At 33.3% G+C, this 12,857-nt stretch overlaps 1 protein-coding gene across 1 annotated transcript in view; it reads left to right on the top strand.

The window, feature by feature from the left end:
- The first annotated feature begins 3,794 nt into the window (after positions 1 to 3,794).
- Positions 3,795 to 12,857, top strand: part of LRRIQ1 (leucine rich repeats and IQ motif containing 1) — a 182,216-nt gene continuing 173,153 nt past the window's right edge. Inside the window, exons 1-5 of the mRNA XM_068561401.1 lie at positions 3,795 to 3,938; positions 5,110 to 5,221; positions 9,069 to 9,160; positions 10,374 to 10,491; positions 11,054 to 11,277. Of these exons, the coding sequence (XP_068417502.1) occupies positions 3,795 to 3,938; positions 5,110 to 5,221; positions 9,069 to 9,160; positions 10,374 to 10,491; positions 11,054 to 11,277 (690 nt within the window). The remainder of the gene's footprint in view (positions 3,939 to 5,109; positions 5,222 to 9,068; positions 9,161 to 10,373; positions 10,492 to 11,053; positions 11,278 to 12,857) is intronic.

Raw genomic sequence — 12,857 nt, forward strand, 5'->3', positions numbered from 1 at the left:
GAAGAGGGGACCGCGCGCCCAGGGGGTGGCTGAGCGAGTCTGTGGAGCGAGAGGCTCCTTTCAGTTTTGAAGATTTTTGGTAGTTCATTCAGAACTTGAAGAACTACAGTTGAAGGGTGGAGTTCCTGAAAATTTCACATTTTTGGCAGCTTTAGCCAACTCCAAGTGATGTATCGTCAACTTGAAGTAGTTTGCTGTAGCCCGTTTGCAGTGAGATCAATCTCGGGCTGCCCTGTCCTATCCTGTAACCACCGGCTACAGGTGGCTATTGAGGGCTTAAATGCAGCGAGTGCGAATTGAAATGTGCTGTAGGTGTAAAATGCACATCGGATTTTGAAGAATTATTTTACAAAACAAAAATGTAAACTTTGTAATTACATTGGCCTTATAATTAATAATTTTCTATTGATTATATGTTGAAATAATATTTTGGACATATTGGATTAAATTAAATATATTATTAAAATTTCACCTGTTTCTCTTTACATTTTAAAAATTTGCTACTACAAAATGTAAAATCAAATATGTTGCTCAAATATGTAATTGGGCAGGGCTGATCTAAAGAGCCAGTAGATGAGCAGAGAGGGACATATAATGAAAATGTCTCTTTCCTTTACCCTATTCTCCTGCCTTTCTTTCTATAGAAAGTTTTGTGAATCTGTACATTCTGCTTTATAGCCATGTTTTAAAAAAAATCTAATTTTCCACTTAGCAAACTTTTGAATCGCATTTTAATTGTTTGATTATGGGTAGCATTTTGCACTGGTTCTGGTTTTGTTTTGTTTTCTTTTGGAAGAGGGAGGTTGTGAGTAAAATTGAATATCTTAAAATTAGCTTTTAAAGTTATAAAAGTAATACATATTCATGATAAAAAAAAATCACTCAACATAAAGGTATGAAATGAAAATTAAAAGTTCCCCCATTTCTTCCAGAAAGTTTCTGTCTAAAAAAAGTGTGTGTATGTGCGTGTAGTTACGCAAAAGAGATGTTATTCTCTGTAGTTTTCAGCCACTTGCCTTTGTTCAGTTATTTCTTCTTGGCTACCTTTCCACAGGAGTACAGTAAATGTACCCATTTTTTAAAGGACTTGTATAGTATTCCATTCTATGGATTTATCATAATTTATTTAACTGTCCTCTTAGTACTTAGGATATTTTAAAATAAATTTTTATTGAGGTAATTATAGATTCACATCCAGCTTAAAGAAATAATGCAGAAATACCTCTTATACACTCTGTCCAGTGTCTCCCTATGGTAATGTTTTGTTAACTCTAATATAATATCATGACCAGGATATTGATATTGGTATAATCTGCTAATCTTATTCAGATTGCCTCAATTTTATTTGTATTCATTTGTGTGTGTATTATGTAATACACTATTTATCATCTGAATATGCTCACTGATTAACAACCACAGTCAAGATACTGAACAGTTCCAACACTACAAGGATCTCTCATGTTGCCCTTTTATCACCATAACCACCTTCCTCCAAGCCCATCCACTCCATTAGTGGCAATCACTAATATGTCCTCATTTTTATAAAATTTTAGTATTTCAGAAGTGTTATATAAATGGAATCATACAGTCTATTACCTTTTGCTGTGGGCTTTTTACTAAGCGTAGTTCCCTGGAGATTCATGGAGATTCATTGGTATTGTGGCATATATCAATGGTTCATGCCTCTTATTGCTGATGTTATGGAGGTACTAGAGTCGGTTTAACTATCCACCTATCGAGGGACATTTTGGTTGTTTCCAGTTTGGGACTATTATGAATAAAACCATTGTGAACATTTGTTTTGGTGTGAGCATAAATTTTCATTTATTAATGAAATTTTCATTTCATTTTCATAAATTTTCATTTCTCTGGGATAAATGCCTAAGAGTGTATGCAATACATGGAGATCAGTCGAGTTAAATCATTTACGTGTGAAAGAAAGATATGTGATATCTATAGCTAGAGGAAGGACAGGCACAGGTATTGTGTGGGTTTTTGTTTTCGTTTTTTGATAGGAATGAACTGATTTTGTTTATGGAGGGGGGTGGCAGTGGAATACAAATGTATGGCAAAGTAGTAAACAGAAGGAATAGTGGATGGAGCAGACAGTTCAGTAGGTGAGAAGTTGTCAGATTCAGAGCATAAGTACAGGATTACACTTTATTAGGAAGAGGGTCTCCTCTCCTAATAAGATTAGAGTAAGAAGAGACTTGAGGAAAAGAAATAGGAAAATGAGGATGTTTCATTTTCTCTGTTAACTAGACTGTAAACTCTATGAAAACAGGTTACTTATTTAATCAGTGTACTTGTAGCACCTAGCACTGTTGTGGATGCATCTGGTAGGCTCCCAAAAAGTTGATTTTGAGATGAATGAGTAAAAGGTGGAATATAAAGAGGAAGGGAGTGGAAGGAGGGATGGAAGAAGAGAGAGCATGGAGGAGGGAAGGAAGGAGGAAGGAAGGAAAGAAAAAAAGGAAGGAAGGGCCAGGAAGAAGACAGCAGTGGAAAGGCAAGGGACTGGAGGAAAGAATGAAAGTTTGGAATAGTCTGGAAAATAAAATAAAAGCTGACTAGTACAGTATTTTTCAATCTTCTTTTTTTTTAACCAAGACCCACAGTAAAATAAACAAACAAAAATTTACATTGCAGATCATGCACACATGCATACATATACATGTACTTATAACTGCAACAAGTTTTTTTAAACAATTTTTACCTGTATTATATGTAGTGCACTTACAGTTTCTTTTTTGACCTATCCTGACTTTTCCTGTTCTATCCTATCATTTAAACTAGATGATCAAGAGCTACTAAATTAATTTATCGATCCACAAATGGGTTACCATCTGCAATTTGAAGACTATTGGACTAGAAGTTGTTCAAGGGATTGCTGGGCAGATAATGAGCTTGACTGAGTTCGGATACCATTTGATAGTGGGAAAAGCACTGGCTTTGGATTCAGGATCTCTGAATTAGGATCCTGCTCCCGTTACTTACTAGCTTCATACTATGGGCAGTTAAGTAACCTCTTCCGACCTTGGTTTTCTCATCTATACAATGACTATAATGACCTTTAACCCGTTAAGTTATCAATCACTCAAGTGTCTTCTAGTGCCTGGTTTGTCACAGGTGCGTAATACATGGAAGCTAATGATGGTAGTTAACGATGATGAAGTGAAGACCTACTACAATGTACTGCTTGACCCATATCCGTTACAAGCATTAGAGGTTTAAATGAAATAAATATTGAACTTATAAGCCATGTATTATCCATTATTGCAACATGTTATTGTTGGTAAAAACATGTGGCTATCTGGTGGAATTAACTCTGATTTAATGAATAGAAACTAACCACATGTTTCACCATATATAGACATAGGTTGTTCTCTTATAAATATTTTAATCTCTGAATACTCAAGCTGTTCAGAGGTATTTTGCCGTTAATTATTACCATGAAAATGAATCTTAGTATGAAGTTTCTTGGTTCAGAAAGGTAAGCCAGTTCATTCCATGTAACTTTTCCTTTAGAGAATTTAAAGAGTACTATTAGAGTTGATCAGTTTGTAGTCAAAACATTAAAGAAATAATGAACGAATATAGGGAGAAAACATTTTCTTTAATATATAGTACAGCCATGATAAGTGTGATAAAAGTTTGTTAAACTAAAATTATGTCAAACTAAATTTTTACCTAGAGCATGTTGGATTGGTATGGCACATTAAAGAACCTATAGTTTTTACCGGCATTTAGCCTCTTCAGTTTTCTTTAAATGGTTTCGTGTTTTATTATGAAGGATGATGGAAGACAACGATGATGATGATATAAAGCTCAAAGAAGAAATAGAAGCTGAGTTGGATAAAATCAGCATTTCTTCCTTGGAAAAAGATGATTTTGATAGTGATTCAAAATCAGAAACCCAGAGTGATAATAGTGATACAGTAAGTGTGGTGTTGTAGTTTTGAGCCTTTTAACTGGATAAGCCTTTTAGGAGAAATATCACTTTTCTCAGTGTGTTTTGTATACTTATCTCATTTTTTCCTTAGGGTCACCTTTAAGCAATATATATTAGTAGATATTTAAAATATAAAAGGTATATTGAAGGTAGAAATTACCTATAATTTCACATGTATATGTGTGCATTTTTCGCAAAATTGGGATTGTACTATATGTATAATTATGTGTATGTATATATACATGTATATACACACACGTATATATTTGTATCCTGCTTTTTTTACTTAATCATGAGCATTCAGATGTGATTAGATATGCATAAAAGGCAAAATGTATGTGAAATCTTTAGACCAAAGAATAGTTACTTTTTTGGAAATCAAACATTTATTTTCTTTTCATTTGTGTATTTTCTCCAATGTTTATATGCCTAGAAAAGTTATTCATGGATTCATTCTTTTATATAAAAATCCTTAATCCAATGGAAACTTATTTTCAGCTATGTTATAGAAAGTAGATCTAATTAAAATTTTCCTGCACATATTTAACAGATATTCCCAGGGTCACTTATGGAATAATCCACCTCTTCTCAATTGATTTGTCATATCTGTTGTATATATTTTGTTGTTATACATATGATCTATCCAAGACTATTTATTCTTTTCTATTATTGTGTTAATTTTTGCCCTATAGTGGTTTTCTATTTTTAAATATAAAATGGGTCAAATTCCTTTAGTAGTTTTGCTATTTCAAAATCTTTTCAACTAAGCTTTTTCCAAAAAACTCATTTGTCAAGTTTCAAAAAATAATTACACTTTGATTTTTAATTAGGATTGCAATAACCTACATAATACTTTTGGAGAAAATAATATTTTTATATTATTGTATCTTTTTATTCACAGCTAATTTAAGTGTGACAAAAGTTCTGAAATTACTCATTTGAATATGAGATCCAACAGAATCATGGATGCAATTTATAACCACCTGAAAATTAAAAGCAAATTTTAACCAAATACATTTGTTTGGATTATGCTCTTTATACGGAGCCCTTTTACCTCATTTACACATTTTACTCAAATTTTTGGCACATCAAAACAGATTTTGATACATAGTTTTAGTAAAGAATTTTACAGTTTCTTTCATTATTTACATTTTTAGGATTTAGATGAATTACCTGACTCAGTTCTTCACTGTATTAACGTCATAAAGAATAAGAGTAAAACTGTTGAAGAGCTCATTCTTCAGGACGTGGAAGATACTGATGTTTTAAGTAAGTACAGTTTTCATCTGCTTGGCAGATAAGTTTTCTGTAAGTATGAATACTGAATAATTTATAATTTAGAAAATTAAACTGCTTGAAGTTCTTGTCTCTTGTCATATACAGGTATGTGCATTTATCTCTAATAAAATATCCGTAGTATATTGGTCTGTTCAATTTAGTTCATTCATTTGTTTTACTTGCTACCTTCCTTAGGTCTCAAGTAAGTACTAGCCACTAACAATTTGTTTTACCAGTCCTAATTAAAACCAGACATTCTATTACTTTATGTTAAAGAAAAGAAAACTAATTGTGGGACTATTTTAGATGCATCAGTTCATACATATTTTTGGAGAAAAATATAATTTATATCAAAGCCTCACAATCTTTATTTGCTTCAACTGAGCAAATTTACTTCTTGCAAATTTATTGTAAGAGTAAGAGAATGAACAAAGATTTAACTAGAATTAATCCTGGCTTAGTTTATAATGAAAAATGGCAACAACCTAAATGTTCAACAGGACATTGGTGTGTCTAACAATACACTCATTAAAAAAATATGGCTTAGACAATGTTTAATAACATAAAGAGTTTCATGATATACTATTAAAATTATTATGAAATTTAATGTCATTTATAAAAATATTAGTATTAACTATAATGTGGATATTCATAGATACTTGTACCAAAAATATTACTGTGTGAAAGGATATGTTCTAGCCACTGAGAATGCAGCAGGGAACAAAATAGGCAAAAGTCCTCTCTTATTCTAATGTTCTGGTGTGGGGAGACAGACAATAAACAAATAAATACATATGTAATATTTCCATAATGATGACTTCCATGAAGGAAGGATTTTAAGATAAGGGGATAGGGACTTCACTGGTGGCACAGTGGTTAAGACTCTGTGCTCCCAATGCAGGGGGCCTGGGTTCGATCCCTGGTCAGGGAACTAGATCCCACATGCATGCCGTAACTAAGAGTTCACATGCCGCAACTAAGGAGCCCGCCTGCCGCAACTAAGACCCAGTGCAACCAAAAAAAAAAGAAAAAAAAGATAAGGGGATAGAGATTGAAGATTGCTATTTTAGATAGGGTAAGTCAAGGAAGGCCTCTCTGAGTAGGTGATATTTAAGTATTGACTGAAATGAGACAGTAAGCCACATGGGGTATCTCAATGAAGGAGAAGTGAGTCCCGTGGATGTCTAGAGGGCTGGTGTTCCAGAAAGAGGGAATCGTAAAGGCCAAGGCACACTGAGTGGGCGTAATATGTTCAAAGAATAGTAAGCCTTTGTGGTTGTATCCAGGAAAATAAGGGGTCAGATCATACAGGGCTCTTATCAATCCAAAAGGTGGACTTTGGATTCTGTTCTGACTATATGAAGGTTTTTGAGTAAGGAGTGACAAAATCTGACATATTTTGAGACAATCATTCTGGAGGCTCTGTAGAGAAGATGCCTTGAGGTAGCAAGAGTCCACTACAAGACTGTCACAGTAGTGTGGTTAGAGATGAGAGTGATTTGAGTAGAAATGATGAAAAACAGTCATATTCTAGAAAACATTCTTAAGGTAGAAAGAAACAAAAGTATTTATTGATGGACTTGTATGAAAGGAAGAGAGGAAATTTGGCTCCAAGGTTTCTGTTCTGAGTACCTGTGTGAAAGGATATAGTAAGACTTGTGTAGACTCTTCAGGTTTTAGCAGTGCTTATCTATAGTCGAGTTATGGGGGATTTTAATGGTTTTCTTATTTATATTTACTAAGGTTTATACAATGAAAATGTATTTTAAATATATTGGCAAGTATAGAGCCTAATTGTGAAAAAAAGCAAAGGAGATATAATTATAAAACATTAGTTACATGAAAGATTGTATAACTGCAATTATAACAGTGGTTTAGAAAATTATAAGATCCCATGTATATAGCTCTAATCAAATAAGTTTGATGGTCTCAATGAATAGAATAATTTTCTAAGAAAATTCAAATTATCAAAATTGCTTGATAAAGGAGAAATCATGATTAAATCAATAATTTGGCTGAAGGTGGAAAGAGATTTCTTCTCAAATGTCGTCAGGAACTAGGGATAATTTCGCAATTGAATTATTCCAATCCATCAGGGACCAAAAAAGCTGCAGATTATATAATATTTCATTTATAAAAAACTGCACATTTTACATACAAAACTGTGCAAGCCTCACATACACATACATAAGAGAAACTGAGGCTAACTTTATTTATGAATATGGATGTACTGATTAGGGCTCTCGTTTGTAGACAAAAGCTGTTTTAGCTACTTTAAGCAGTAAGGTTTTGGGGAGTATTTGTGTAAAACAAACTTAGTGGCTTAAAATAACAGTATGTTGTTATCTTTTATATAGTTCTATGGGTTGACTAGGCTTAGCTAGGCAGTCCTTGCTTGCATTTCTTATGCATTTACAGTCAGATGTTGATTAGGGCCACAGTCACCTGAAGTCTTTACTGGATTGGAATTCTAAGATGGCTCACTCAAATGACTGGCAGTTGATGTCAATTGTTGGCTGGGAGTTCAGTTGGAGCTGTCAGCTGGAGGCACCTATGTGGTCTCTCCCTGTGGCTTGCACGGCGCCTGGATTCTGACACAGAGCATCCTGTGAACAAAATATCAAGAGACTAAGATGGAACCCTGTAAAGATTCATATGACTTATTCTGAGCAATCATGCAACATCATTTCTACCACATCCTGATGGTTACATAGGGTCAGCACAGATTCTGTGCGGGAGGGGACTACACAGGGTATCATACCAGGAAGTGTGGGAGTGACATCTTTGGAGACTAGCTATTACAATAAATAACAGAATTGTTAATAGAACTGGAGAAACAGATTCTAAGCTGAACATCCAAAGTGTAGAAAATATGCATGCAAGTACATTGTAGAACTGGGCTGCAGCAGTAGCTGCTGATATAATAAAGAAATTCAGAGACATTAATCCTCTACTATACACTGCTATCTCCAACCCAAAGCACCCTCTATCATAGTCTGAGCCAGAAAAATGAAAATCTCTCTCCCTGCCTTTCTTCACACATAATATTTTTATGAAAATGAAGACTTACACAAATGTATCAGTTGGCAGAATCTAAATCACCCTCAGAAACCTAGCTTCAAAGGCATCTGGAGAATGTTATTTTTGCTTTTCAGCTCTCACATAAGAAATCATGCCAGAGAGGTTGTGAATAGGTGTTGAAAACGAAAATCTGTAATAATAGGCAAAATAGGTGTGAATAGTCAGTTAATTAGCGGAATGGTCATCTGTAAAAAGTAGTTTACTACTAGGGAACATTACCATGATAAAACGTGTTAATTGAATACGGAAAAGAAACATGACTACATCTGCACAGATGATGAAAGCACAATAAAATTCAACAAAAGCTCAAAAAATTGGGAATGAAAGTTTACTTCATTCACATGTTAGTAGTTATAATCTTTTAAATTAAGACTTTTATTAAAGCATTTTCAGTACGTTGTGCTGCAAGATTATACTGCTAGTTTGTGGCGGGTAGAGTTGAACTGTTGTTGGTTTCTAATCAAGGTGTCATTGTGATATTAAACACAGCATTATTCTGTGTACATGGAAAATGAACTTCAATCTAGAATATGAAAGGTGATAAAGAGCTCTAAAAACCTGTTACTTTTATTTTTGAGTAAAGATGACAGATTTCCTCTGTTCCTTGTTCTTCAGTAGTTTCCTATTGTTTTGAGTTACTGACCAAGCATATGCTGTGGTAGAATTTGAGATTAAAGGGTGATGAAATAGTTTGGGATTTTAACATGTTGTGTCCTGCTCTAACATTTAAAGTTATAATATTTCTTTCTCTTTATAGGCTATGATTATGGAGCAGTTTCTAATAACCATATGCATTTAAGGATAGAATTACGAACTGAATGTAAAGAAAATCCCGAACAATTAATGAAGGTATATGTTGTTTGACCGAAAGTACTCAATATTACAGCTAGAAATTTACCTTTACCTCTCATGTAGCATTTAAAGTTCACTGGCGTAAAAATTAAATTAGTTTAAGCTAATAATTTTTGGCTTTACTTCCTCCTCTGGCGTATAATATAAAACAATGCAAATTTCAGTCTTTAAAAATATTAGGAATAGTGATTTGAACCATCAGGACTTGGGAATTTAATGTAGACAAGAGAGCAGAACTATATTGAATAGTATTTTTTTCCCTAAAAACTCCAAGGAAAACAATGACGTATACTCTAATACTATTACTTTGCTTAGGGATGTGCTATGATCCAGTGGAGACTTTAACTACCCTGTGGAAACTTTAAACGTAGAATATCTTATGTTAGTTTTTTTTAAAAAAAATGGTAAAACAGAAACATCCGTAAAAAAGTAAGAGTAAAGGAGAGCCTAGCGTTTTTGGGTGAAACTCCCGGAAGTGTATTTAAGAGAAAACCTCTTCCACAGGTTCAGCATCTTGAAATCATTTTTACTTCTCATTTTACCCGACTCTAATTTTACCTCACTCTATTCTTGCTCTATGTGCATTTAGCACGATGTGAAAATTACTTGGATGTGTGTTTCTTACTCTCGTTTTTGGTAACCCTCAAACCTGAAATACATTAATTTTGAATTATCATATTGCTACCTCAGTGGAATAGATATCCTGTATCTTTCAAGCTAGAATATATAGAAGTATAATTATGTATTAATTATGTATTAATCAAAATTATAACTTGTATGTAAGTCAGGGCAAATTAGAGAATAGTTCTGTTTTTAAAACATACTGAATATATGAGCAATTTGTGTATGTGAGCTACTGCTGCAGATAAGAAATATAGAAAGGTATTAGGAGGAAAACACATATTAGTAGAAACATTTTGACATGATTATTAAGCAGTTTAATTGAATATTGTGAGTAAATATTAGAAAGTAATTAGAATTCTGAAAAACATTAGGAGGGTAAAACACAGTGTGCTTGCATGGAACAAACATTTTTCTTCACCATAAAGAGAATAATTATCAATGTGCTATATAGAATTGTATTTGAGAGCGATTTGAAGTAAATAAAGTTCTAGATATGTGTATGTAAATACTTAATACATTATTAAAATAATAGCTTTACTCTCTATTTTGTTTTTCTTTAATCACTGGTACTTTTTTAACCTCTTAGATGTTATCTGAAATAGAAAAAGAAGAATTTCTGAGAAGTAAAACTCATTGTGGCAGTCCTGGTTCTGTTCCAGAGCCTGACCCTTGTGATTTGCCTGTGGATGAACATGTTTTGCCAGGTGGACTAAATTACTTGGTGATATTTATGATAATTTTTATGTGATTGACCTTAATTATCTGAAAAAAATTTAGACAGTTTTCTTTTGACATTTAGAAGAATATAGTCACAATATTTGAAAAATATTGTGTACTTGCTATGCTTATTTAATTACATGTTCTCATAGTTTTTTTATGACTCCTAATTTAACTTCATGTAAGTATAGTTGAACATTTTCCACATATATAGCTGACTGCAATAGATATACCCAGACCTGAATTTTTTAAGTGTCTCTTAACTGTGTTCCTTATGTATCCCTTAACTACACACACGCACACACACACACACACACACACACACACACACACACACATTATGTTTTTATAGAAGTCTTATGGAATAGTTTAAGGCAACTTATGTGACTTCTTTATTGATGCAATGGAATTTTCATGTATTTTGCATACTATCACTTTTACTTTGGTAATATATTGACATTATTTATTTATTTTGAAATTACTTTTAAACTTTGCACTGGATCAGTTTTGACTGTTTTGATTTTAAAAATTTTCTCTTCATGAATACAGATGATGCTGATATAAATTTCGGATACTGTGAAGTGGAAGAAAGATGTAGGCGGTCCTTTGAGGTCTGGCAAGACAAACAGAAAGAACTAGAAGACCAAAAGAAACAAACTCTCAAAGCTCAGAGGGATAGAGAAGAAAAGCAGTTTCAAGAAGAAGAAGAAAAAAGACATTACTGGATGAAACAGTTTGAAGTTGAAAAGAAGAAATTGGAGAATATTCAGAAGGTAAGGTTTTTTAATTTTAATTTTTGTTTTTCATACATTTTTAAAAATCAGTATCTACTTCTGAACAGTATTGATGTTTTGGTTTATGGTGCGGATTGAGCTCCATTCTATGGGTTCTAATTAGTCCTAATAATCAAAGCAGTTGACTGTGGGTTAACAGTATTAATATGGACTCCTTGCCTGGTTTTCATGAAATTCATTAGAATTTCAGGTACTGCTTTGAAACTTCATAGTTTCAAAGATTGTCCTAAAAAAGCTGATATTTACTACATAAGTTGTTACTCTTTTACACCCTTCTAATCATAGAAAAAGGCAATAGAATTTTCTCAATCATGTAATGTCCTTGCTATGTGGTCTGATATCTAGCAATTATGTAAAACATATTTGGTTGAAGTGGTTTAGCCATGTAGATGATGGTATGTGCCTCATTCCCATAATTGAGCTAATTCCTGGGACCAGAAATTTTTTGGTGTGAAGGAGTTTTGTGTTGTTTTCATTTCGGTTTCCTCCCAGCTGCACCTCAGGTGGTCCTCATCCTCAGGTCATGGTAGTGGCATATTGAGAAACTGGTGGATTTCCAGGACCTACTTGTGGGCCATTAGGACGCTTAGAATGTATGGATAACAGACAGGACTTACATCTCTTGTTTTACATTACTAAAGTTGCCTTATATATTACTCACAACTTACTAGTTTGCGTGTTCCATATAGAGAACCTTAGCATGTAGTCACATAGGCAGTTCAGGGTACTCAAGCCTCCAATGTTGAGTACATTGCATTTCCTGATTATATAGAAAATAAATAAATTAAAAACTGTGATAATATTGTCGAGCCAGCTTGGCCATTGGTTTTTCTAATAGTAAGCTATGAATCTTTAGCTTTCTTTTAGTTATATTTTCCTTTCCACAGACCAGATTAGTCATTTCCAAAAGTCAGAAGCTTTTTTTTTCAATTCCGGGAGTAGGAGTGAATATAATGTAGATTCTTGGAGAAGTGTTTGCTGGCTTGTATTAAAACGTATTATTGCTATTGGTTGTTCGTGATATTTTCAAATACTTTCTAAAAAACATCTGAATTTTAAATTCTGTTCAGCTAAGTTGCCATTTTTATTTGTTTTGTAACAAAAATTTACTGACTACTTTAAGGGCAAAGCTTTCAGCTATGTGCTGAGGTGATACAAAAGAGGTTTAACACCAGGGCCCTACCCTTGAAGAACTGTAACTTGTTTTTTGAAAGTAATTTGTGCTTTATCATAAAATTATGATTTAAAAAATATATATGACATTAGTAGGTTTAATGAGTTTCTAAATGTGTGCTTTGTTTTACGTTGGGGCTTAAAAGTTTTCCAGTGGGACCATTCCGTAATTTTATAATGATGGCTTCTAAATAATTTACTTATTTAGTAGTTCTATTCTGTGTCCTTTGTTAGCTTCCTCTTCCATTTTCCAAAACAGCTATTGTAAATCTCTTTCCTTAGGAGTTCTACCCAACTCCTCCCTCCTCGTTATTAGCAAATGATCACATAACATTTTTGCATTGATTACGAACTTCCTTTTCTTTCTCATCCTGCATCTAGTTAGC

The sequence above is a fragment of the Eschrichtius robustus genome, chromosome 13 (assembly GCF_028021215.1).
Source record: "Eschrichtius robustus isolate mEscRob2 chromosome 13, mEscRob2.pri, whole genome shotgun sequence".
Lineage (NCBI taxonomy): Eukaryota > Metazoa > Chordata > Mammalia > Artiodactyla > Eschrichtiidae > Eschrichtius > Eschrichtius robustus.